At 35.3% G+C, this 23,743-nt stretch overlaps 1 protein-coding gene across 1 annotated transcript; it reads right to left on the bottom strand.

Annotated features, from left to right (window-relative positions):
- Window positions 1–3,890: 3,890 nt before the first annotated feature.
- Window positions 3,891–15,959, bottom strand: GCG (glucagon). The gene is made up of 7 exons (XM_064661053.1): window positions 15,863–15,959; window positions 10,865–10,965; window positions 10,320–10,481; window positions 9,390–9,443; window positions 7,615–7,752; window positions 5,374–5,517; window positions 3,891–4,388 (listed from the first exon to the last, which is right to left on the bottom strand). Exons 2-7 carry the CDS (start codon window positions 10,960–10,962, stop codon window positions 4,364–4,366), a joined length of 621 nt encoding a protein of 206 aa, XP_064517123.1. The 5' UTR covers window positions 10,963–10,965; window positions 15,863–15,959; the 3' UTR covers window positions 3,891–4,363.
- Between the last annotated feature and the right edge of the window lie 7,784 nt (window positions 15,960–23,743).

The following is a 23,743-nucleotide window of genomic DNA, read 5'->3' as shown; positions in this document are numbered from 1 at the left end:
TCAGCTCACACCCTTGGAGCGCGGAGACACAGCTGTGCGCGGCAGAGGAGGGACTTGGGACACTGGAGGGATTTCTGTCGGAAATCAGATAACGGCCCAGAAATTAAATGCCTTCAAACGCTAGTGGCAAAGCGCCCAATGCTTTGATAACACCAGCATTTCTTGTAAAGTTTCTGCTCTCTGAACTTCTTTCTCTGGCAATCAAGTCATGAAAGGACTGATAAAATTGCAGGAAGGGCTTATATTTATTTGGTTTGCACTGGAGATAGATTTGTAAGTCTGCAAATTGGGATTTTAAATGAAGACCAGAAAATGGAAGTGTACGATGAAAGTTTAAAATTTAGCACTGAAGAGGACCTTGGTTTATCACATCAGATAATTCAATTTCCAAGGAGAATTCTGAGTATGGGCTGGGATAGTAGGACTAATTGGTGGAAAAGATAGAATAACTTGTGAACCCAAACTTTAAAGCTTCTGATTGTTTGAAAAGCTGAGGGAATTATTTTAAGAGAATTCTACCCTGAAAAAAGTAATTATAAGTGGTGCCTTTAGTTTTTTCTGTCTTAGCTTTCCCCCCTCTATTTGCAGAACACTAACAGTTACCAGAGACAGGTGCAGGTTTTTTTACAACTTGAGAAGTGTAACAGAAAAAGTATATGATCTGCTGAAGCAAGAGAGGTCAAGGGAAACAGCAAATGTTCTTAGTCTTGCCTTCAAAATACTTGTCAGAGCTTTCAGTAAGCTTATGCTGCTTGTTCCTTCGTTCCTCCTTGCTCCATGCAGAAGATATTAGACTCATCTAGATACAAGATGATGTTCTTGGTCACTATTATATCATTCCCCTTGAAGGTAGCAGTTGCTACTAGTTATGAATTTGCACTATGGTAGCTATATCAGTTTACCTTAGGAATTCCATTAATCTGCTCTGACAGTGATTCCAGGTAGGTCAGTGTAAGTTTACTATGGAAGATCTAACACGCTGCAATTTTACAGCTAGCTAATTTTTACTATAAAATTACTATAAAATTACTGTAAATTTACTATAAAGTAAAATCACAGTGAAGTGGCAGTCTTTTACATTACTTTTCAAACTAGTATCTCATTATATGCTGTGAGATGCATGACCAGTGTTTCAGAATGTCTGACAGCTCCACTTAAATATCTGTCTGGTATACACTGCACTTGCTAGTCTTATCAATAATAAAAAAGAAAAACGAAACCACCACCCCTCACCCCAGGGTGAATTTACCTTTTCCCAGTGAGTAGGAATCACAACATATATATAATTCAGCCAATCTAGCCTTTTCTTTCCCCCCCCGAACATTTCAGTCGTGATCATCGCAGTGTCTCAAAGTATAGCATGATCAAATTATGTCAGTCTTGTGATAAAATGTACCAAGGTTTTCATAGCCAAGTTGCAGATTAATAAAATTTTGAGAGATTATCTGCAAGGTTTTAATGCTTCTTAGTACTAAATTCTAAAGAGGAAAAGAGACCAATGCTGGCAAAACATATGCCTGGCTTCTGCTTGTTTCAGTGGGCTCACAATTTTAAGTGCCTTTGCAAATCTGGATTCCTGTACCTAGATCAAATTGTTAATAATCTACAGTACTTCTGACTCTGGTCATGCGAGAGAGACTTAAGGGACCTGATTCTATACTCAGAACCACCTCTGATCTCGTAAGAGTCAGTATAGCAGAATATGTTTTCCACTTAGTTGCAATAGTTTCTAGCAGTGATTCTTTACACCTTGAAAAAAATCTGTTTCCTCTTCTCTGATCAATTGTGCTTCTGATGCTCTGTCAGATTGTCTTTTGTGATAGCCTGAGACTTAAAAAGTTCCTCCAGCTAAATATTTCAAGTTACTTAATACCATGGTGTTCTTTTGCAATCAAATACATATTAATATGATGCCAAGAGATTAAACAAATGAATAACCAGTGGTGGCTGCTACATGACAAAATTTGAGAAGCCGTAGCTGTTCATCATATTGTATGCTCAACACAAGAGTATTCATAAAGAAGTTGCATGATTGCAAAGATCTATTTACTAGAAAGAAAAAAACACAGATTTGAGCCTGAAGGTTGGCTTTCCCAAACACTTGAGAGACCTGCCAGATGCAATGTCTCCTTCAGACCTTTAGTAAAACTTAAAACTTTGTTATGTGTCTGTTTATACATTTGATTCCTCCAGAAATATTTGGAGAAGTCAAACAGGAAAAATGGAAAACATAAGCTCTCTGCAGAGTAAGAAAAATTGTTTGTGAATAAAATATGTGTAGTCTACTTTACAGGTGCAATAATGTGTTCCAGGTGTCTCCATGTGTGGCTATGGGAGACAAAATATGTGCTGGAGAAAGTTTTGTACAGATTCACAGCACTTCAAATGAGCTGTGAGGAAGAGAAGGCAAAAGTGCTATTAGCACTGTGGAGTGTTCAAGTTCTGCTGGACTAGAAGTGTCTACAAATATATTAAAAATGTCTGGGTTTTTTATGAAATAATTTTTATTTTTTTCTTTACATTTGAGGTTGAAATGGCATAAGGAAAGTTTTGTAATATGTCTTTGCACTGGTTCTGTTTGAGAGGATTGTGAAGAGAGTGTTAACTGTAAATCAGGAAAGATAATGAGAAAAAATCCTGTTTTGTGTGATTGTGTCACTGGGACAACCATTTCAATGTGGCTAGTAGCAGCTGTCATTCAGTTCTTTCAAGTTTATGTATTTTTCTTTATCAAATTATTTTTCTGGCAACTGTAGATTCTCACCACATGTCCACAGAGCACAGTTTAATGATTAGAATATCTCAGGTTTCTGTAAATTTCTTTTTGTATTAATCCCAGTTGTCCTTTTTTTTACCTCACTATGCTTATTTTTCCAGGTACTTAATAAATAGTGTGGAAAAGGAAGGATGCTGCACATTCAGCAAATAAAATGCACTTAATAAAAGAGATAATATTGGGAACACTTTTTAATATAAGGCCACCTGGAAGTCATAGGTAGCACATGTGCAGATACGCAGAGGACTCTAGCTATTGTGTAGTAAAGACAAAGTGTCTGTAACTTATTTCTCTATATATTTGTACCATTCCCTGAATTTCATGTAGCATGTATGAGAAACATCTGGCACATAACTCATGATTGTTCCCATGTGGACTTGCTCTGTGATTTCAGGATATGTAAATCCTAATCTTGTTGAGCTAAAACATGTGTTTGGAATTTCTGGTTACAAGCTCAACTTCATCTCTTCTGAAGAAAGGGTTTCTTTTGATTCATACTCTAGATTGAGACTTAGAAAATTAAAGGTTAAATGTTTTTGTTGTGTTCCAGACAAGGGGCATAAATTTGAGAAATTAAATTATACCCCTCTGCTCCTAAAGCATACAATTTTTAAAAATGTGGAAAATCCAGTATATTCATGGCTGACAAAGCCATCACCAGGAGGAGCTCAAATACCCTGGTGACAGACATCACAGGAAAATGGATTTGTAACTTAGGAATCCTGTCCTTCAGAGCACTAAATATTCTGGACATAATGAAATGAAACATTTCAAAGACAATTGTTCAGTCTATGGAAACTGAAGCTTTGTGTTGTTAGTACCATTTTAGCCTGGACTGTGTGTATCCAGCTGTGTACAACTGATTTTCTTTTAGTTCCAGAGGCACTTGGACCCAAACCATTATACACAAATGGGATTAAATAAGCAACAAATATGTAAAATATGTATGCATACCCCCCCCCCTTTTTTTTTTTTTTTTAATTTCCAGTGGTATTTTGGATGTTGAGTTTGTTTTGTCATTCCAAACAAACCACTTTCAAGATCTCAGTGGCACTAAAGTATTAGAATAAAATTAAATGGCACAAGGGATATACCATGAAAAGTCAACAGAAAAGAAGCTTGAAAAAATTTATTTAAGGCTATAATTCAATATCCTTAAAGCTTAGCCTTTTTATAACAAAGGTTTTAAGAGGGATATTCACTTCTCAGGCATTTGTAACTGCCAGCTCCTCATGAATAACACATATAATTGGTGATTGAATTATTTGTGTGTAGAAGTAAGCTTTTTAGAAAAATAATTTTATCATTAAATATAAATGGAGTTACTTTAGTCCTAGTAAATGGAAAATATGAAGATATGAAACTTTCACAGTCTTAAACGGTTAAGAAAACCATCCCTTAGATATCAGGTTTTCCATATATAAACCTTTGGCAACACTAAACTATAGTACAATTATTTCCTGGCATGCAAGGTGACATAGCTTTGTTACACCAAATGTAAATGACAGAATACAGATTTCAGAATCTCTTAATAACTGGCAGTTGATGCAATGAAGATCTTCATTTATCTCATTTTATTCTGCCTTTTTACTGGTATTCTTCCAGAAGGTCTCTGGGAAAAAAAAAAAAAAAGCAGCAGCAATTAGGAAATATTCTAAGTCTCCCAAGATTTATGAAATATGTTTGGAACATATTTTTTTTTGTTTAAGAGTGAGCAGATGTTAGTTCCACAGACCTGTCAATGCCTCTCTCTAATAACAGATTGAAAACAATTATTCCTAAAGGAAAAACTTTGTAGTACTTTCTATTAGATTATTTTCCTAAATTGTTTGCTTCAATGCTGAACTACAAACACAAAAATAGTATCATGTTAAGAAAAACTGTATTTTAACTAGACCTTGAAAATATTTGTCGTTTCAGATTTCCAAGATCAACTAGTCATTTTGGGTGCTTCAGTAGTGCAAAGACTAAGAGTAATTAAATTTTACAGAGTGGACATCCAACATTTAAAAAAATCTGGCCACTCACATGTGCCTCGAGTTGGCATTTTATTATTTTTAAATGCTTAGTTGATTTTAACAAATAATTCTTAAATACTAACCTGTTCACAGAGCTCACATAGAAAACATCTTGCCTATATATAGGCAAACTAAAGCAGAGTTCTTAACAGTTAACTCTCAGGAACTCAGATTACTGTTCCCTAATAACAAGCCACATTTTAAGGCAGTGTTTTATATCACAGTCTTTAAAGAACAAGCAATTTGGTGTAATTTTACCAATAAATATTTCTGGTTTTATAATGCCCATGCAAAGCAGAGCTTTATTTTTCAATAATTTGATGATCTTACTTTGGGCAACATTCAGCGGCAAAGCTCCTCTCAAGTTAAATAGGAAACTATTAGAGAGGTTGACCACTGATACAAAATACAAATACTATTTTGAATGAGTTCAGTTTAGTGTCTTACCCTTGTTAATCTGTCTGCAACAAAGTTTGTAAGAAATACATCAATACTTAAGAGAAAAATTAGTATTTTCCTTATGTGTGACAAATACATTTTAAACCCCAGTATATTAAGTATAGTATAAAAATCAGGCACCTTTGGGTAACTTTTGTGTTAATTAGCCATTTTAGGAACTCTTTGGCAGCCATGTCATCAAGGACTTTGTTGATATCACTCGTGAAAGTGCCATCTGCATGTCTTCGACCCATTTCTTCTGCCACAAGAGCTTTTTCTGGGAAACTTCAAAGGGAAGAAATTATCAATCAATTTGCAAATCAAAATATACAAACCATTTAAAAGGGCCTTATTACAGGTTTCTAATACACTGCACATTTCCTGTGATTTTAAGGAGTTAAAGGTTGAGCCTGACATTCTGGCTCAGTACAGCACGATGCCTATCAGAACATCTTTTGAGGCATTATTTTCAAAACAGAGGACTGTTCCTTCCACTGAGTCTAAATTCCTCTTTAGTAATTTTGAAAAAGCCGTACATGGAAAAACATATCTCAGTGCAATGTCTGTGCCATGTAGACTAGGCATCAGTAGATTTACTAAGAATTGTTATTTAAGAAGTATCACTATTAAACTATTATAGTCAAATTTTCATACTTTTTTCTGTTTTAATTGGACTTGAGTTCTAGTTATTTACTTACAGTTATATTGCATAAGAATGTAGGTATCAAGAAAAGCAATTTTTTTGGGGGGTGGGCATGGGGGTTGGTTTAAATAGCTCAGTTAAAGCACCTGTATAAAATCTGTGTGCTTGTTTGCTGTAAAAATCATAGAATGTAGCATTTTATTTTTAGAATCAGATCCTGACCCTTGTTCTATTCATTTTTAACTGAAAAACCAGTATGTCAAGACTTTGATTTAGAAAACTTTCCTCTCTCGTTTCATGTCATCAAATATAGGAAGATTTTAATGAGTTCCATTAAGGTGGGCTGATGCTGAAGCACACTGGGCTCTGGGTCCAAAGACAGACTGGTTCATTTCAAGGAAGGCTGTACACAAGTTCAACCACAAATAATACTAAATATTGGAAAGCAGAAGGTTGGTCTACATTTAATTGTCTATCTAGGTTTCTAAGCTCAGTTCATCACAGTAGTTTGTATTTCTCTCAAACAGATACAGAAATACCTGATTCTGCTCATGAAAATAAAACATGACAGAAAAACAAGTGCAAATCTGAACATCACTAGGAAGAGGAACCAGCCTTTCCCTTCTCTGTATAGCTTACCTAATTTATTTCACTCTGTTTTTTTCAGGAAATTGTCTTTATTTACAAAATTTACTTTTTACCTATTTAGTCCCTTAACTAAAACACACAATCTTGTCTTACAGATTGTATTTTATTATTATTATTATTATTTATTATTACTTTTATATAGTGCAAGAGACTTACATAGTACTTTACAGCTGGTAGAATATATAATCAGAGGACGAACTGGAATCCCTGCCCCAAAGAGCTTACAGTCTAAAGGCACAAATAAGTACAGAACACTTAAAAGGTGGGGAGTGGCATGTGCATGGTGTAGCTCCTAACAAGGCAGGGTTGGAAATAGATGAGGCAGAAGGTCCCTGCAGGAGACTGAAGGTAATGCTGTTCTAAGTGTAAGGCCATCATGAAAAAAGATGTAAAGTCATGAGTACATGAAGTGCAAAAGATTGAGAAATCTGCAATGAGTATGTGGATAGCAAGATAGAAATGAAAGAAATCAGTCATGGTAGGTAAAAACTGAGGAGCACTGTGTCCAGGAAACCGCAAACCATAGCAAAAGAATTAGAGGCATCTTAAAAAGGAAAATATAGGAAATGATAGTTATTTTGGCAGCAGAAACTTGGGGAGACACTGAGGAGCACAGAAAGAGGAAAAGAAGTTGTCAGTTATTACTGGGAATGATCACCAGCACATGGTGTACAGCTGATGACACTGGTAAAAATTTAATCTTGAAAATATTGCAGAGGAAAAGGTTGATGGTAAAAGGGAAAAAAAGAGAAGGTAATTTAAGATGACACTGACTTGAATCATATCAATGATAGTTAAAGAGACTGCAAACGATGTTATGTGAAGGGGGAAAGGTGGTAGGTAGAGGAAAGTCTGGTTTAGTTTTAGATGTGTTGACCTTAAGTACAACTTGACCTTTTAGAGTGTAACAGCATACTGAGCAGGTTTGTTTTAAAATCTATATTTGGAATACCCACAGAATATCCTCTATTACAAAAGAAAAACATGAAGTACAGCAAGAATGATCAAAAACACATCAAGGTTTCATCAGACATGATTTCTAACCCAAAATGCAAGGCAAAATTTAGTAATAGGAATGGATGGATTCTTACTCTCTTCTTCCTCGTCCATTCACTAACCAAGCAATGAACTCTTTCGCAGCTTGACCTTCCAAATAAGAGGTGATATCACTGGTATAGGTGCCTTCAGCATGTCTCTCAAATTCAGCATGACGCTTGGAGATGGCATTGCTGAAACAATACAGTAGGAATACAATACTGCAATACTGTAGGTCTGCTTAAGATCTTAATATTTCGTAAAAACTTTATTGATTTAAATTTCCCACTCATCAGACTAGCATTTCTTACAAGACAGAGGGTTATTTTATCTTCTCAAATTAGTCTTGATATATTTTTTTCTTGATATATTTCAGTTCTGAAGGTATTGCCTGTAGTATGCAACACAGTTTTGTCTGGATTCCTGCACTAGTTCTGAACAACTCAGTTCAGGTGCAGAAAGCAATTATAGCTGCATTGGAATGGTATTCTGCTAGATTAATTAGTTATGATCAAGAAATTGTATTGTATTATACAGACATGCTTTTTGTTACCTCTTTTGTTAACCTAAAAATTTCCATTCAGCTCTCTTCCTATCTTCATCTTCATTATTTCTTAGCCAAACCATTCAGACTTAATTCCTTTCAAATTTACATTTTGAGTTGTTTTTGAACACCCTTTTAATAATCACTCTGACCAAGTCATAATCTTGGAAAAATTTCAAGCCTAATCAACTCCTTCTTATTAAAGACATTTGCCTTCTCCCTCCTTAGACCTCATTGTGGTTCTTTCCCTGATACAACATAAAAATTATGTCACACTGACTCTTAGGAAGGCCAACTGCACTAAGAAGTACACATATTATGGAATATTTTCCACTAATAATTTCCCTAATATTTCTATTTCAGAATTTGCTAATTTCTGCCCAATTTTCAGGGCCTCTATCTCCTTCTATTATTTTTTTCTTCTCTGGATTTCACTATTCCTCCTAATTTAGTACCATCTGCACTTTTCATCAGCATGCTAACTAGAGTTGTTTGGAACATTTTTAATGAAATGTTAATTTTGTTCAGATATGCTGTTTCAGTGAAGCTGAAACATTACTACAGATTTGTTATTAATATCGACACTGTGAAATTAAGGATCTTTGTGATCTGGGCTATCTTTTTGGGAATTTCTGATAAAAGAAAGAATTAATATAGGTATTTCAATCTGTTTTGCAAAAACACTTGCTTCATTTCTCTTTTGTTTATTTAAAATTTCCAATCCCCCCAACTCTTTCTCAAAACCACAGTCAAGAAATAAAAGTCTGGCCTTCAGGAGGTCTTGTTCTCCTTTCTGTAATGAGTGGTTTATGTAACATAAGACTGAGTGCTTAGGACTGAACACTGCATCGTGTTTAATCAGCTCTCTGCAAATTGTTGCCTGGCTATTTTCCTTTCAGTAGGCTTCTCACTGTTTTTCTTTTCCTCAACTTTTCCCTCCTCTTTTCCTCTTTTTTTTTTTTTTTTCTCCCAGACTTTTTCTATACCAAGTTTTTCTTTTTATGTTATTCTCTATTCAGTTACTTGGAATATTCTTTTCTGAAACGTATTCTCATCCTGTGTTGCATTCCTTGGATCCACTGTATACAGCTGTAGAACAGGTAGAGGAATAAATATCATAGAGACATTTCCTCTTTCCTTGTGAAAAGCAGCTGTGAGATAATATCTTTTCATAGATATTTCTTGGTCTATGGTAATGTTGTAAAGAATACTAGTTGTTTTCTTTCTTGTTTAACTGAAAATGAGGTCAGATTGGTTTTGAGTAACAAGTTGTGGCAAATAGAATACCTGGAGAGCTGGTCCGGGACTTTGTCATTTTCTTTGTCCTCCTGTCCTTGTTGGCTGTAGTGTAATTCCACAATCATTAGATCATTACTACCAGTACACTGCAGAGCATGCATAAGCCTTTATTGGTTATTATTTACATGTTTTTGTAAAAAACTATAATTGATAGATGAATATCATATTAATTATATTAATGCATATTAATTTAAATTAATACAATGTGTAGAAATTGTTCCTTTATACTTTAAAGACTTCCAGAGAAATTTAAAAGCATTAATGTAATAGATCTTTTGATTCTGTGGACGGATTTTCTCTAGAACACAGGACTGACATGCTTTTACATCATTCTTGCTTTCAGTTTGGTAGTTTGTATTTAATCAAAGTATATTTTAAAAAACATGCCAACTTACACTTGTGATACTGGTAAAGTATTCAGTGGACAACAAAACTTAAACATTAGTTCCCTTTTCACAAATGAAACATCAGAATTAGACTATCCATTGATAGGAAAGTTTTGTTAAGGCCTAATGGCCCAGACCTGTACGTTATATGTACGTCTCTTATTCCTATTGAACTTAATTCATTCACTGAAACAATCTGCCCCAAAGAGGCTGAGATAATCTTTTTAGGTGGCATATCAGGTAATATACTGATACTGTACTTTGATTCAACTAAGTCCTTTTGAATGATTTTGCACATATTTCTAATTTTTAAGAATACATAAACATTATATTAATGGCTGGACTTGATGATCTTAGAAGTCTTTTCCAACCTAAATGATTCTGTGATTGTATATATGAATTTTTCTCAAATACTTTATTTATTCAAGGATTATCCATGGTCTGTGATGGGAAGCTGATACAAAAAAACTTAGCTAGATATTTGGCTGGTTCTGTATATGGAGATCTAGTTCAGTGTGACCAAAGTGCTTACCCATTTCTTTTAGTGCTCATTAACCATTGCACGAAGTCCTGAGCTCGTCTAGTATCTAAGTACTTGCTGTAATCACTGGTGAATGTGCCTTGTGAGTGACGTTTCACTTCATTCGGCTGTCTAGATTCATCTAATGGTTCAGACTGGGAAGCTTTGAATGATCTGTGAAAAGTTTAGATATTGTTAACTGGCAATGGTCACAGTACGTTCTACAGGTGCATTGACTTTTCTTTTAAAAATCTTATTTTTTACTGTCAGAAAAGTGAAAGAAAGTGACATATTCATCATTAGTTGTCTAGTAAAATGGATCCATATAGCAGATTGGATACTGCACAATTACACAGTCTTCTTGGTTGACTCAGCTATTGTTTTAATACCCAAAACATCTCCGCTATGCTGTGCAATATTGAAAAAATTTGCCAATTCCAATGGTAGATTAAGCACTGTGTAAAGCTCTGTTTAAGTCGTTGTATATTTGGCTTCAAACAGTAAGAAAAAAAAAGTTCAGGCCAAGTATTTCTAGAAGTTTGATCTTAAGAATTTACCTTGATTTCTCCTCTGTCTCCTGAAGAGGATTTTGCCAGCTGCCTTGAACTATCATTAAAAGGAGCCCAGCAACAAAATAAATGCTTTTCATTTTCATTGTCTGTCAAAACAGAAGTAAGGCAACAGAGAAAAATTTAATAATCTTTACATATGTCTGAATGAATTATATAAAAAATAAACATTCTTAATTCTCATCCAAACTTGAAGAAATATATTAAGACCCTGTAAGGATGGGCTCCATGTCCAGTGGATGACACTTGTGTGCATTGGGTAGGCATTCAAAAGATGTAGTCTCTGTTCCAATCTTTAGGCTCTAGTGTGTATTTTAGAATGCAAGGAGACCTGAGAGCAACTGCATCCTCACTTTCTTTTGCAATATGAGGATAAAGGTCTCTTATTTCCTTTGCTCCGTGTTCTGCTGATGCCAAGCACTAGATCTGTAATACTGTTTTATTGCAAAACTAATGGTATTGGTGTGACTGTGATTTTTTCCCCAGCTCATTCACTAGAGAAAAAAGCAAATCTTTGTCAATGATAGTCACATTAGCAGCTCCCTATTCTTTCCTTCTCACCCTGCACCCTCCTTTTAAAAGTTCGGTTGTTGTTGTTTTTTTGTTTTTTTTTTTTTTTTTTTTGTGTGTGTGCGTGTGGTTTTTTTTGGTTTTTCTGTTTTGTTTTGGTTGTTTGTTTTTTTCTTTTTTTTTTTTGTTTTTTCCTGAGAGAACAGATGTGGCAGCAGTGGGCCTCTGGCCTTAATAATGACTTGTTAATAGGTGTGACTCCTTAGGCAAAACAAGAATACTTAACCGCACACTGACTTGTGTTCAATTCATGATGTGAAATGTCAAGTTTTGTTTGTCGTACTACTGACATAATACTGTATTTCAGCTAAGGGCTTCCATTATGGGCCTTTGTGGGATATATGAGATATAGGGTATATACTTCATATTAAAGGTAATAAAACAAAGCAGAAAATATTGTGTCCCAGATATAATTCTTATTGTTACAGGTGAATATTTTGGCTTTGACCGTGTCACAGAAATGACCACATTATTACATGTCTTCATCCTGCTCACTGTACTTGGCCAGTCTCATTGACTTTAATGTGACATTCAGTCCAGAGTATTACAGTCTGTACAAATGCTTTGGTGATCCACTGCCAAGCTGTGACTCCCTTACTTGCTTTAGTGACTGGTTTACTCATGCAAGTTGTACAGTTTTAAGTTTTAGTTAGTAGCCCCCAATGGGAATAAAGCATTCTCTAATACCCAAATTGTGTGTGCTGCAATTTTCATTATTTAATGCAGTATTATTAGTCTGTTGACATATGATCCCCTATTGGACAAGTTCTGTTGAACAAAGAAATGCTACTCATTTTAGGCTCACAAAACCCTGTGCTAAAGGGACTATGAGTCTATTATCAATAGACTCAAAAGTGCTTTGCATAAAGAAGAAATGAGAGGAAATCTACTTGCAAATTGAAGTACTACATATTGTTTATTATAATTATTTTGGAGCACTTAAAGTATATAAAAGAAAATTAATTTAAAATTTGGTTAGGTAATTTTGACCTTCACAAAGCAATTGAATATGCCATTCATTCAATGGCTAAATGCTCATTCACTGAATGACGAACAGCAAATGCTCCTTCATTCTAACTTTAAAATTATTTTGGATCACAGTATTAATCTGCTGTAAGGTAATAGAAGTTGCAATGAGTTCACATCAGCAAGAAGGCACTGGGAATAATTTCATCATTTACTTGGGCTGATACTTGTGTATTTGAAAAAGCCCTTCTGCGATCTGTTAAATTTTCCTATGAAAGTTTATGATACAGTCTGAAAAACAAAGGGAGATAGGAGAGATGAATGCATTGAAGTAAAGTGGTTGCAAAGTAAGTCCAAGTCAAAACCCACCCTCCCCAGTGTAATCTGTGCCAAACGTCTGTGGTTCCACTGGAGGAGTAACTTACTGTAATTCAATGATTTATAAAATAAGGCAGTCTGAGTGAAAATATATGTATTCTCTACTATAATGCCTTGACACAATAGGCTGAATTTAGGTATACCATTGCCTAGAGGAAGCCATAATAAAGTTATGAGAGAATAATGTGTAGTGAAGGTGGAGATTACTCTATTTTGAGATTTACAGTTGCCTCTGCACTGAGCAATGCAAATGAGGGGGCTATATGAACATCTCTGAAAAAGTAAATTCCTGCAACAAAAATCTTACTGCTGTAGGACTTCGACTCTGCCCCAGTAGTCTGCCCCTTCATAGCAGATTTTTTATGAAACCTGTTTCTTCCATCTGTTATAAAATAACTTGTAGTTAGAGATGCAAAGCTTGACTGCTAGCAGGTATTATAACCAACGGTTAGGAAGAATGTATCACTACTGGTACTTTGAGAGGCCAAATTTTTAAGAGAATCTTAATGAATAATATCAGAAATATAAGATTTTCTGATGGATTTTACTATTAAGCAATGGAATCAGTTTCCTTCTCTTCACAGAAGCCACTGCTAGTGTTGCTTATTTATTCAGCAGCGTGTATGAAGATTCATTTCTGCCTTGTGCAATGTCCTGGTATATGAGATCTGATTCCTTCACATGAACATACCCTGTTATTGTACCAGCATATACCATAGCGGTGATGTAGTCAGTCTTATTACAACCCAAACGATAGTATTAAGCTCCATTTTCACTGTTTCATTTGGAGCTGTAATTTGGTGGTGCAACACTGACATCCAATGTTTATCACTAAAAATGCATGATTTCACATGTCATAGGCTTCCAGCAATGGAACAAAAGCTCTCCCGATTCTTTGGGAAATGACACTGTTATGGTCACAAAAATGGTTTGATTGACCCCCACACTAGTTGATACGACTGTAAATGAGTTAACTTGGACTTAGACACCAAATAAAGTTTGATTATTATACCATACATTAGTAAATTTTCTGTGTTTAATAGAAGGCTAGCAGTTTGGTATACTTTCATGTAGCCTGAAAAACTAAAGAAAACTAGTTCACAGCTGCCTGTAGCTTTTTTAGACCATGATCCAGATTAGCCATAAATGCAAGTCACTGAGATGGAATGAAATATCAAACATCGAAAGTTTTTCCTTTATATAAAACTTATTAAAAATAATTCAAAGTTATTGTAGTCAGTAAAGAGATATTCAGTGATTTCAGTTTATCTTGGCTCTAGCTCTTATGTCTCAGGCCTATAGGACTTTCAAATGTGAACAGTCCCACTGGCAACTTTATCCCTTAAGAATATGTTTAAATTTAAATGCACGTTCAGTTTCTTTCTAAATTTTTCAGAATCCAAGTTGGGAGATTACTTAAAAGAAAGATTTCAAGCTTTTTGACATTAATATGATTTTCAAGTAAGAGAACCCTAATTAATGAAATAAGCTCTTTTGAAAGCTATTATCCTCCTGTCAAATATGTTCTTAAAAAATTTAGAATCAGTTTTTTTTGTTCATTTATTACTTGCTATTGGTAAGTCAAACCAGCAACACCAGTTTTTGACAAGTTAAAGAGGCTACAGTTTATAAAGAGAAAATTGTAATTTTCTTCTTGATAACAAACATGTTTTATAGAGAAAAAGAGATGATTAGCAAAATAACATTTGCTTAGTTTATGCCCGCTAATCAATTTCCCAATCAGAAGAAAGGTGTTATTTGCTCTAAGTTATTTAGGTTACCAGTGTATAATGCTAAAAAGTGTGGAATCTCATTGTCCAGGTGCAGGAAAACTAAGGTTAATCTTACACAGATCAATTTTGTTCCTATGCATATTAGACTAATGAAAATGTTTTTATTTCATTCTGATTGGAAATGAAAAATTTAAGACATCTCAGTTTGAACAACCAGAAATATGGAGCAAATACCTCTCTCAGATCTTGATCAGACATTTATTTGAATATTTCCTTACTCAAGCTGATTTTGCTAGTTTTTCCAATATATTTTACTACAGATATCTTTTGTACCTATGTGCAATTTTAACTAGCTTAATTTCATTGAGTTTCCAAAAAATCTTTCAAAAGTCAGATTTGTATCTATCTCCAGTTTAAAAATACAAATTATAACATTACAGTAGTACAAAGGGAAATATTTTCATATGAAAATGTATGAATGAATGAAATAGATTTCTATTGACATGAAACTGCTTGCAAATAGTAATGATTTCTAATTATAAATAAAGTACTTTTTTGAGTACTTTACATCCAATTTACCTATCATGTTATAATTCTTTGTGAAAAGTTATGTAAGATACAACAGTTCTAGGGTAAGGAATTCCATAGTAGGATGGAAGACTAAATTAAATTTTAGACAATAATCATAATAACTATTGAAAGACTTTAATTTTACTTCTGTGCTATAAAATTTCCTTTTTTTTATCTTTCAGTTGAATGAAAATAATAGTTGCTTGAGACAAACTAATAAAAGTGGGGCAGTGGAGTGACAGTCTGTAGGGTGATGGAGTGGCAATCGGTCTTGGACAGTTTTAAATCAGTGTCTGTATAAACCCATTTAATTTGTTTGCATGCTGCTAATTTAATCCTTGTTGATTCATATTTAGGCAGTATCTCTAAGGAGTCAATATTTTTAAACTCACATTAATTAAATATCTCTACAGAAGATACTAAAGGATATAAAAATATAAAAATCAATAATTGTGTATCTGACATTTAAATTCTTATTACAATGCTTGAGTTTCATGTTCTCATGGTTAATCTTCCTGATTTCAGTTAATTCTGCAAAACAAACTGCTGATTTCCCTTTTTCAAATCATTCACTTTTGAACTAATTCCATACATTAAAAGATTTAAATGATGATGTCATTAACTACAAATATCAGTGAGCATAACCTCAGAAGAAAATACCAATTTGCTGAAAGATCTACACCTCTGTTGCAAACTTTGGGCAACACAATGCAGATAATGCACTCAGCTTTCTCAAATAAATTGTACAGATAGTTCATATAAATCTTACCTTATTATACTTTGAAGTGATATGTGGCAGTTGCAGAAAGAGCTGCTACTCTCTCTTCTGCAACTATGGCAAGCCTTGAGGATCCTGAGCTCTGCCTAGCTTCCTCTTTTGCACAGACTTATATATATACTGTTCAGCTCTAGTAAGCATTACAGGAGTGCATCATTGCTGACAGTTTCCTTATTCAACTTTAAAAAAAAAAAGTCATCATGTTTGCTCTTCATTTCATTTGATGATTTTACAAGCAATTTCACACATTCACTCTGCTTACTTTATGACATCAATGCTAACATGAATTTGCAAAAGGAGTGAGGTAGCAATGTCCAAAGAAGTAAATATCAAACAGGAGGGCATTAATGTGACAAACAGTGGGCAAAAGGTGCCTGGATTAAGGCAGCAATTTCTCCAGTTTCTGATTTGCCACATTTAACACTTAGAATCCTGATTCTGTTGACATCAATAGCATCGTCTTCACTTATCAATTTTAAATTAAGGTTTATAAATTTAATAGACTGTTAACAATAACCAATACAACTCCCTCAAAGCCCTGGAATGATTCTTCAAGTAATCTTGTGCCAATATAACGAACACGAAGAGATGTGAAGTTCTGCAGTGATGGCTACTATACAATGCCTAGTACAGGTCAAATTTTAATAAAAGTTTTGATTAACCTTAGCTGTAAAATTCCAATTTTGTAAATGCCACTATATGAAAATTCATACTCACTTGAGAACTGTATGCCAAACATTCATTATAAATTGACTTTCACACAATGGCCTATAGATTTATGCAAGATAAACCTGTTGCTCACACTTCCATTCCCTACAAGGAAAATAAAAAAAGCCAAAACAGATTTGAGCTTTGTATCTGTGTATGTTCTATGTAAAGATGTAAACCATTCAGCAATGGGGACAATTTCATAGTTGTGGTGGGGCAGCATTGCCAAAGAAAACTACGTTTTGCCATCTGATGATGATGGAAAGATTGACTCAGGGAGTCAGGAAAGAGACAGGTAGGAGAGATTGACTAAAAGCTTGTCAATGGCTCTGGCAGCTGAAAAGAACTTGTGGTTATGAATATGGGTCTTTTATCCCAGCAGTGAAGGAAGAGAGACATACCTCTTAAAAAAGCTGCTGGAGAAGTTTTCCTTTACAGACTTGTTTCATACATCATGATAATCCTTTGCAAAATGCAAAAGGGCACCAAAAATTAAATAGTATTATTATTACAATTGTGAGGGGCCAGGCAGTCAGAAGATGCATTAAATATGAAGGACTCCACCTTGAGTTTAGTTCTGTTCAGTAGAGGGAAGGTTCTGGAATCACAGTGGACATCTCACTGAACATGAATGACAACCTGTCCTTCAGTATGGAGTGGCCCATGGTCTGATTTGTGGCACAAGGCATACACATCACAACAAACCCTCTTATTTCCTCCAACACTGCTACTTGAAGTCAACAAAGAATCTGCTTTATTGAGGTAATTTCCTGCTGGTTGACCATAATCAGATTGGCATAGCCCATATGATACAATTGAGGCAGTGTATAAGCTTCATAACTGTAGTGTTAGTGTGGCAAGCAAAATTTAATGGATCTTTCCTAGATCTTTAGCCTAAATACCTTGTTGTGGTACCACGGTATGGGTTTAGGGAAACATTGTCTCACTACACAGTCCACATAATCAAGGTTAATTTTTTCTTTAGAATAATTTTTATATGCTCTTTGATTCATCTACTGAGATTCATGGCTTATTTTTTTCATTTCTAGCTGCAATACAAGTGTCTACTGATACTGCTGCCACAAATTTAAGTGCACAGCTTTGGTTCCTCTCATCACTGCCTTCTGTTTGTACGTTTAGTCATTTCTCAGAGCTTTATTTTACCCATTTGTTTTTAATTACTACTTCTTTCCCTCTCTTTTCCACATGTTCTCTTACCCATGTCCTCTTTCTTCCTGCTTCTAATTGTATTTTTCACATCCGTTCAAAGTCATGGATTCCCAGTCATTGATTGACATAGAATATACAAACTTGCATACATAATTATTAAACTTGGCTTTTCATAATTTTTTGTTTGAAATTTGCAGAATTACCATCTCCATACACCAACCTTCCCTAGGCACACAACTGTGTAATGTCTAAGACATGGTGCTGATGGGGCCAAACGATCTCATACCCCAAAATCTACTTATTTTCGTGAGATGCTGATGTCACTGAGATACTTTGCTGTCTTTATCTCAGAATTATTTTTTAATCTACTTTCTATTTAAAGTTATGAGCGTTATGTAGGGGATGAAACATCAAAGTCTAAATGTGAGCCCAGCACCACATCCTCGAGGCACGGTGTGTCCATGGAGCTGGTCAGTCCGGCGTCTCCCGCGAAGGCCACACTGCGCGACCCTGCAGTTCCCCGGCAGCGCAGCAGATGGGGATCAAAGGGCCCTTTAGACCGGCTCTGCTCCAGGAGGACACACATATGCTTGTCTTAGATTGCTACAGCGCTCTCTCTACACCCTGAGTTAAAGACACTTAGCTTTCTAAACAGGCAATACAGATTGTGAGACAATGTCATCTCCTCCAGGAAACAGACAATTTTTCTCTTTTTGTTTCTTGTGTCATATAGAGTTCCCTGTTTACAGTAGAATGATTCCAGAAAAAAGTATGAGACAGAGCACCTCAGTGCACCTGGTTGGGCAGGTTGTTAGAGAGGCTATATCATGTAGAATTTAGAAGGTGACTGGTTATTTGTTTTTCAAGTGATACACAGAAAATAAAAAGTACAGGAAAGAAGTGAACTGCCACCAAGAATCATGCAACCTTCTGTTGCCAAAACCGAGTCTACAGTAAATACTTCAAGAGCACAGCAAACGAGTTACCAAACAGAAGCAGAAAATTATATCATGTGTATGAAATATGCATAGGTACTCAGTTTTTTTCCTCTCACGTTTTAAAATACAGTAGTTAGTTGGCAGCTCTTAGCAAAAATCAAGGGCAACCTCACTCTCCTCTATATCATAGTCCTCATATGAGACAAAACTTTGAGTCAGACTAAGAGACAGAACCTGAAAGTGACCTGCCTTCAGGAAAGTGTCATGTTTCAAGATTCAGTTGGAGTCCTTAAAAAATCTGTATCTTTGGTTCACTGCATTTGGAGTTGATCAGTTTCCTGCACCATCATCTCAGTACCTGGTAATGTCTGTTATTCAGGACAGTGTACGGCACTCACTGGACAAAATCTCTGCAGGGAAAGTTATGGAAGAATTAAAACAAGAAGCAGAATTCTTAGCAGATGCACACTGAACCTGATGCTCTAGCAGTGACAATTCCAGTTGACATGGCTTTTCAGAAAAATAGGATCAATCTATTTGTTATAACTGGCTAGCACACTCTGAACATAATAATTTTCCAGGATGTTTCTCTCAACTCTTTAACTGCTGGTACAATAAAAAATAACTTAAAATTCAAATTGTCAAGATTTGAACATTTTAATGAATTAAGAACTTGCTGAATTTTGACTGTAAAAAGTAAAAAATCCCTATCAAATGCTTTCAAAAAAGTGACCCCTTCAAATTTTTCTGTGTATTTTTTCATTACATATTTATTGTTATTATATTATTATCCATTCCATGTCTAAAGGAAGGAGGATGTATCTTGGTATATGACTACAGGCCCATACCCTTTACTTTCTTATATTACACAGAAAGCATTCTCTCCCTACCCTTGTCAACCCTGAGTTCAGAGGGCTGGGCTCTGCAGCCCCTTTCATTTTCCTATCCTTGCTAGATGATATTCAGCCAAAAGAGCCTTCTGAGAATTAGTGCAACCAATATAGGAAGAATATCTGTGTAAATACATGCATACATGAAACAACATGTTGTATACATACATGTGTAGTTGTGCATAACACACAAATGTGTACCTTTGTATATATACAACTCCATGGCTACCCTTTGGAGAGCAAGAACGGCTTTCTGACATGGAAGATTAGTTTGGGTCTCTAAGCCTGTCCACAGCATGCAACTCCATGGATGTTGACTGGTTTGTACCTCAGGATAGACAGCTATTGTAACCATGTTGTAGCCCACTGTCTACTCACTAAATTGGAATCATTTCATTGCAAGTCAATGGAGCTGCATCAATTTGCGCAAGCAGAAGAGCTGGCCAAATATGTACTAGTTATTTTACATTCTGAGAAGACAATGTTCATAATTGAAAGTAATACCAAATGCTCTTAGCAAATACTATGAATTATTCAGATTAAATATAGAGCCTTCAAATGACTCTATAAAATGTTCTAAACAGCTGTGCCTTGTAATTGGAACTGACTGGCAAACTGGAAAGTACTGAATGCAGTCTGATTTTGACTTGATGTCTGAGTAAAATGAGTGTAACACCAATCATATTCTAGAACCTGGCTGGAGTTTTACTAGATTTTCTAGTAAATTTCTCTTCAGGCCTTTTCTTCTTTGCAGCTGCAGTAATCCTAAATGAAGCGAACCACGTAGCTCCACGTTTGAAGTGTGGATTGCACGTTCATTGATATGTACAGCTCACACAGCGCAAATGACGTAGATGATGAAAACAGGGTTGGAGTGGAATCAGTGGCTTTCTAATATTTATGTACACTTCAGCTCCTAGAATAAAGCAATTTTTACTTTTCTGCTCTATTTTTATCTTGTAAAAGCAAAAGAAGATTTACAGTAGAAACTGACTTGTAAACAAGTGTATTTGTGGCTATTTATGAAGGGCCTGTTTACTTAATTCAGAAAAACTATGTCCAATCTTCAGAGGCTTGTATACCTTGTTTATATGACAGATATTTGAAGACAAGTTTCGTGGTCTGAAGTGGTGTGTTTAGGTATCTGAAGTGTGAAAGTGTTATTCAAAAGACAAAAGAAGAGCAGAAAATGCTCAGCATTTTCTGAAAACCAGATCCTCTGAAACATTTTAAAGTGGGCAGCAAAACTGTGAGGACATTCATTCATCAGCTCAGAAAACTTGTCATAAGAGCTTAGCTTAAATTCAAATTGTGTCCCAGTGTTTGCTCTAACACACCATATTCTATGTCTGCAGCATAGTTATATATACTTTTTATTCATATATAAGGCTAACCCTTAAACATACTTTGTTAGCTTCAACTTGATGCCTCAGGACAAGCCCTTTCACCTTCAGCTGTTGAAGGTCCAGTGAATGTTTGTGGTAATGCTTTTAACATGGATTGTGTTTGTAGATAACCATGCAGAACAGAAAAAGTTCTCTTTCTAGAGAAAAAAAAAAAGGCTTGGGAGAATCTGATCACTGTGTATAAATATCTGAAGGGACAGTCTAAAGAAGACTGAGCCAGGCCTTTTGCAGTGATGCCCAGTAACAGAACAAGAGGCAACAGGCACAAACTGAAATATAGAATGTTCTGTCTGAACATAAGGAAACACTTTTTTACCATGAGAGAGACCAAGCACTGACAGCAGTGGCCCAGAGAGGTTGTGTGGAGTGTCTATTCCTTTAGATATTCAAAAGACATCTGGACAAAGTCCTGGGCTCCCAGATGTAGGTAGCTCTGCTTCAACAGGGAAGTGGGATAAATAGACCACCAGAGTTCCCTTCCAACCCTGACCATACTGTGATTCCGTGATACTGCAAGGGCAGGTTTGAGGTGCTCGGCACCATTTCTATGATTGACTGCAATATTATCTGTCATTAGCACAGGCCAGGCAGCAACTTGATGTTGTATTGTTTTTAAGAGGGTTTCTTTGACACTCACAGCATCCTAGGACGTTTTCCCCCAGGTCATCAAAACACATGGTTGCTCAATCATAAAGCTTTCAGGTTAGACATTATTTCAGCAACTCAGTGTAAATGTCACTCTACTGGAGACATATTCCCTTTCTTTGGTGAGAACACTGTGTAAGGCAAAGAAATTACCATGAGAAACAACAAAGGAAAAATGATAGCAGCAAGATTCACTTTTTTTTTCTTTTCACTTTTTATCCCCACAACTGTTACCTAAAGCTAAATTGTGGACAGTTTGAAAGATGTGTACTCTGATTGCCTTAGGAAACAAACAGACTTCAGGGCAGATTAATAATGAAACAGCTAACCCACACCTTGAGAAAGTGGTACCTTCTGTTATTTTATTTCACAGATTTTCCTGAAATGTCCCTTATTCCAAATATTTCCAGAAGCTTCTGACAACAGACCTGTGGGCCGGGTGTGAACAACACATCGCATCATTCTACTACTCATAGTATCCACAAAGGGCCAAGTCATCTGCCCGTATTTCCAGAGCTTGTAGAATTTTCAAAAGAATAAATAAAATAAAGGTGCACAAATTGAAAGAGAACTTAATATATTTATGTGAGATCGATACCATGCTCTTTCAAAAATTGCTCTGGGTTGCCACTGACATATTCAGGTATCTTAAACCTTCAAGCATCTGGGATAAGATTTTTATCTCTTTCACCACAATGTTGCGATGATTTCCATTGTGCTGTATCAATATAAGAAACTCAGAGTTAAATCTCAGTAATTTTAACTGAATTGTATTCCTTATTTGTAAGATAATCACATTTCTGAGACTACTGTTGTGTGCAGCAAATGCACATAGGACCATATAATCAACATCTAATTAGCCCCACTTCATGTTATATTTGCTTAATGTTAACTTTCTTAGAGCTGTAATTTTTCCTTTAGCCATTATAGGAGTTGAATTTTAATTACATTACCAACAAAAAGCTCATTAACGTCACATAATTGGCAGCGTTTCCAAAAAAACCTGAACTAATTGAGTATTTTCTGAAGAGTTCCCATCAAAGTATAATTTAACCATTACAAACAGCTTGGCAACTACATTTACATAAAGATGTATCTAAGGAATGTTCTCATGTGTGGAAAATCAGATTTGATATTGCCATTAACAAACGAAGGAAGCTGTTACATAGCAAATCACTTCCACATTTTAATTATTTTGGCTAAGCCCCATGTTTTTGTCAAGAAAGTCAAATGAAACCCCTTGCTTTTCCACAAAGAAGCAGAACTGATCTCTGACTGAGAGTTAGGAAGCAGCTTGCTTTGTAGGAAGGCAACACAATCTTTTTCAGGTTATTTTGTACTCCCAATAATAGCAGAGATGAGATACTGTGTTAGACAAACCATGGTTCTTATGCAGTAGGCTACCTCAGAATTTTTTAAACATGTGAAGAAGGAATCATCTAATCTACAATGGATCTCTTGCCAATTATCTGGTTAATATTCTTATATTATGACAGGACTGATTTAATTACTAATCAAAAGAATACAAGTATTCCAATCATTATTAGCTTCTATCATTTTTAAAAGACCCCCTAAAATAGTTTCACTGGAAACAAAGCAAAGAAAGCTTGAATAATCCTTTGATCCTTCCCCTTCAGTCTGGGATGAATGACACTGAGATTAATTTGAATGCTGAGGTGATGATTAGAGATTAAAAACAGGCAAATATGGCTTGCATATTTTGAATACAGGGAGAAAAAACACTGAGATAAAATAGTTATCATGAATGTCCTGCTTTCATGTTTAAACCTGAACACTGAGAGTTTTGCAGAATCAAGGTTTCAAATAAGAGTTGAATAAAATTTGAACACAGCATTCAATACTCTCAAAAAGTATCCAAACTTCAGCTATCCCCACTTGGATTCTTTTCAAGAAATTGGAAATGAATTTTGAGAAACTGGTTCTTGTTAGGATGCTAATTAGGTACTTGTACTGCTTTCTTTGTCCTTTCCCATTTTACAGTTATAGTTAACAAATGCAAGCATATTAATCTGACAGTGTGTCTTTGCAACAAAACACCTTTCTTTGGACTGCAGAATGTAAGTTTAAGCAAGTTGGCAATAAATGCACACGACA

This window comes from Pseudopipra pipra, chromosome 7 (assembly GCF_036250125.1).
Source record: "Pseudopipra pipra isolate bDixPip1 chromosome 7, bDixPip1.hap1, whole genome shotgun sequence".
Lineage (NCBI taxonomy): Eukaryota > Metazoa > Chordata > Aves > Passeriformes > Pipridae > Pseudopipra > Pseudopipra pipra.
The sequence above is the reverse complement of the archived record's forward strand: the minus strand, read 5'-3'. Positions and strand labels throughout refer to the sequence as shown.

Bases quoted from the DNA above. Each gene is read 5' to 3' on its own strand.
- GCG (XM_064661053.1), bottom strand. From the start codon at position 10,962: ATGAAAATGAAAAGCATTTATTTTGTTGCTGGGCTCCTTTTAATGATA. The intron at 10,482-10,864 runs GTAAATTCTTAA...AACTTTTCACAG, and splicing joins GAGACAGAGGAGAAATCAAG to ATCATTCAAAGCTTCCCAGT. The intron at 9,444-10,319 runs GTAAGCACTTTG...ATTACACTACAG, and splicing joins ATGAGCACTAAAAGAAATGG to CCAACAAGGACAGGAGGACA.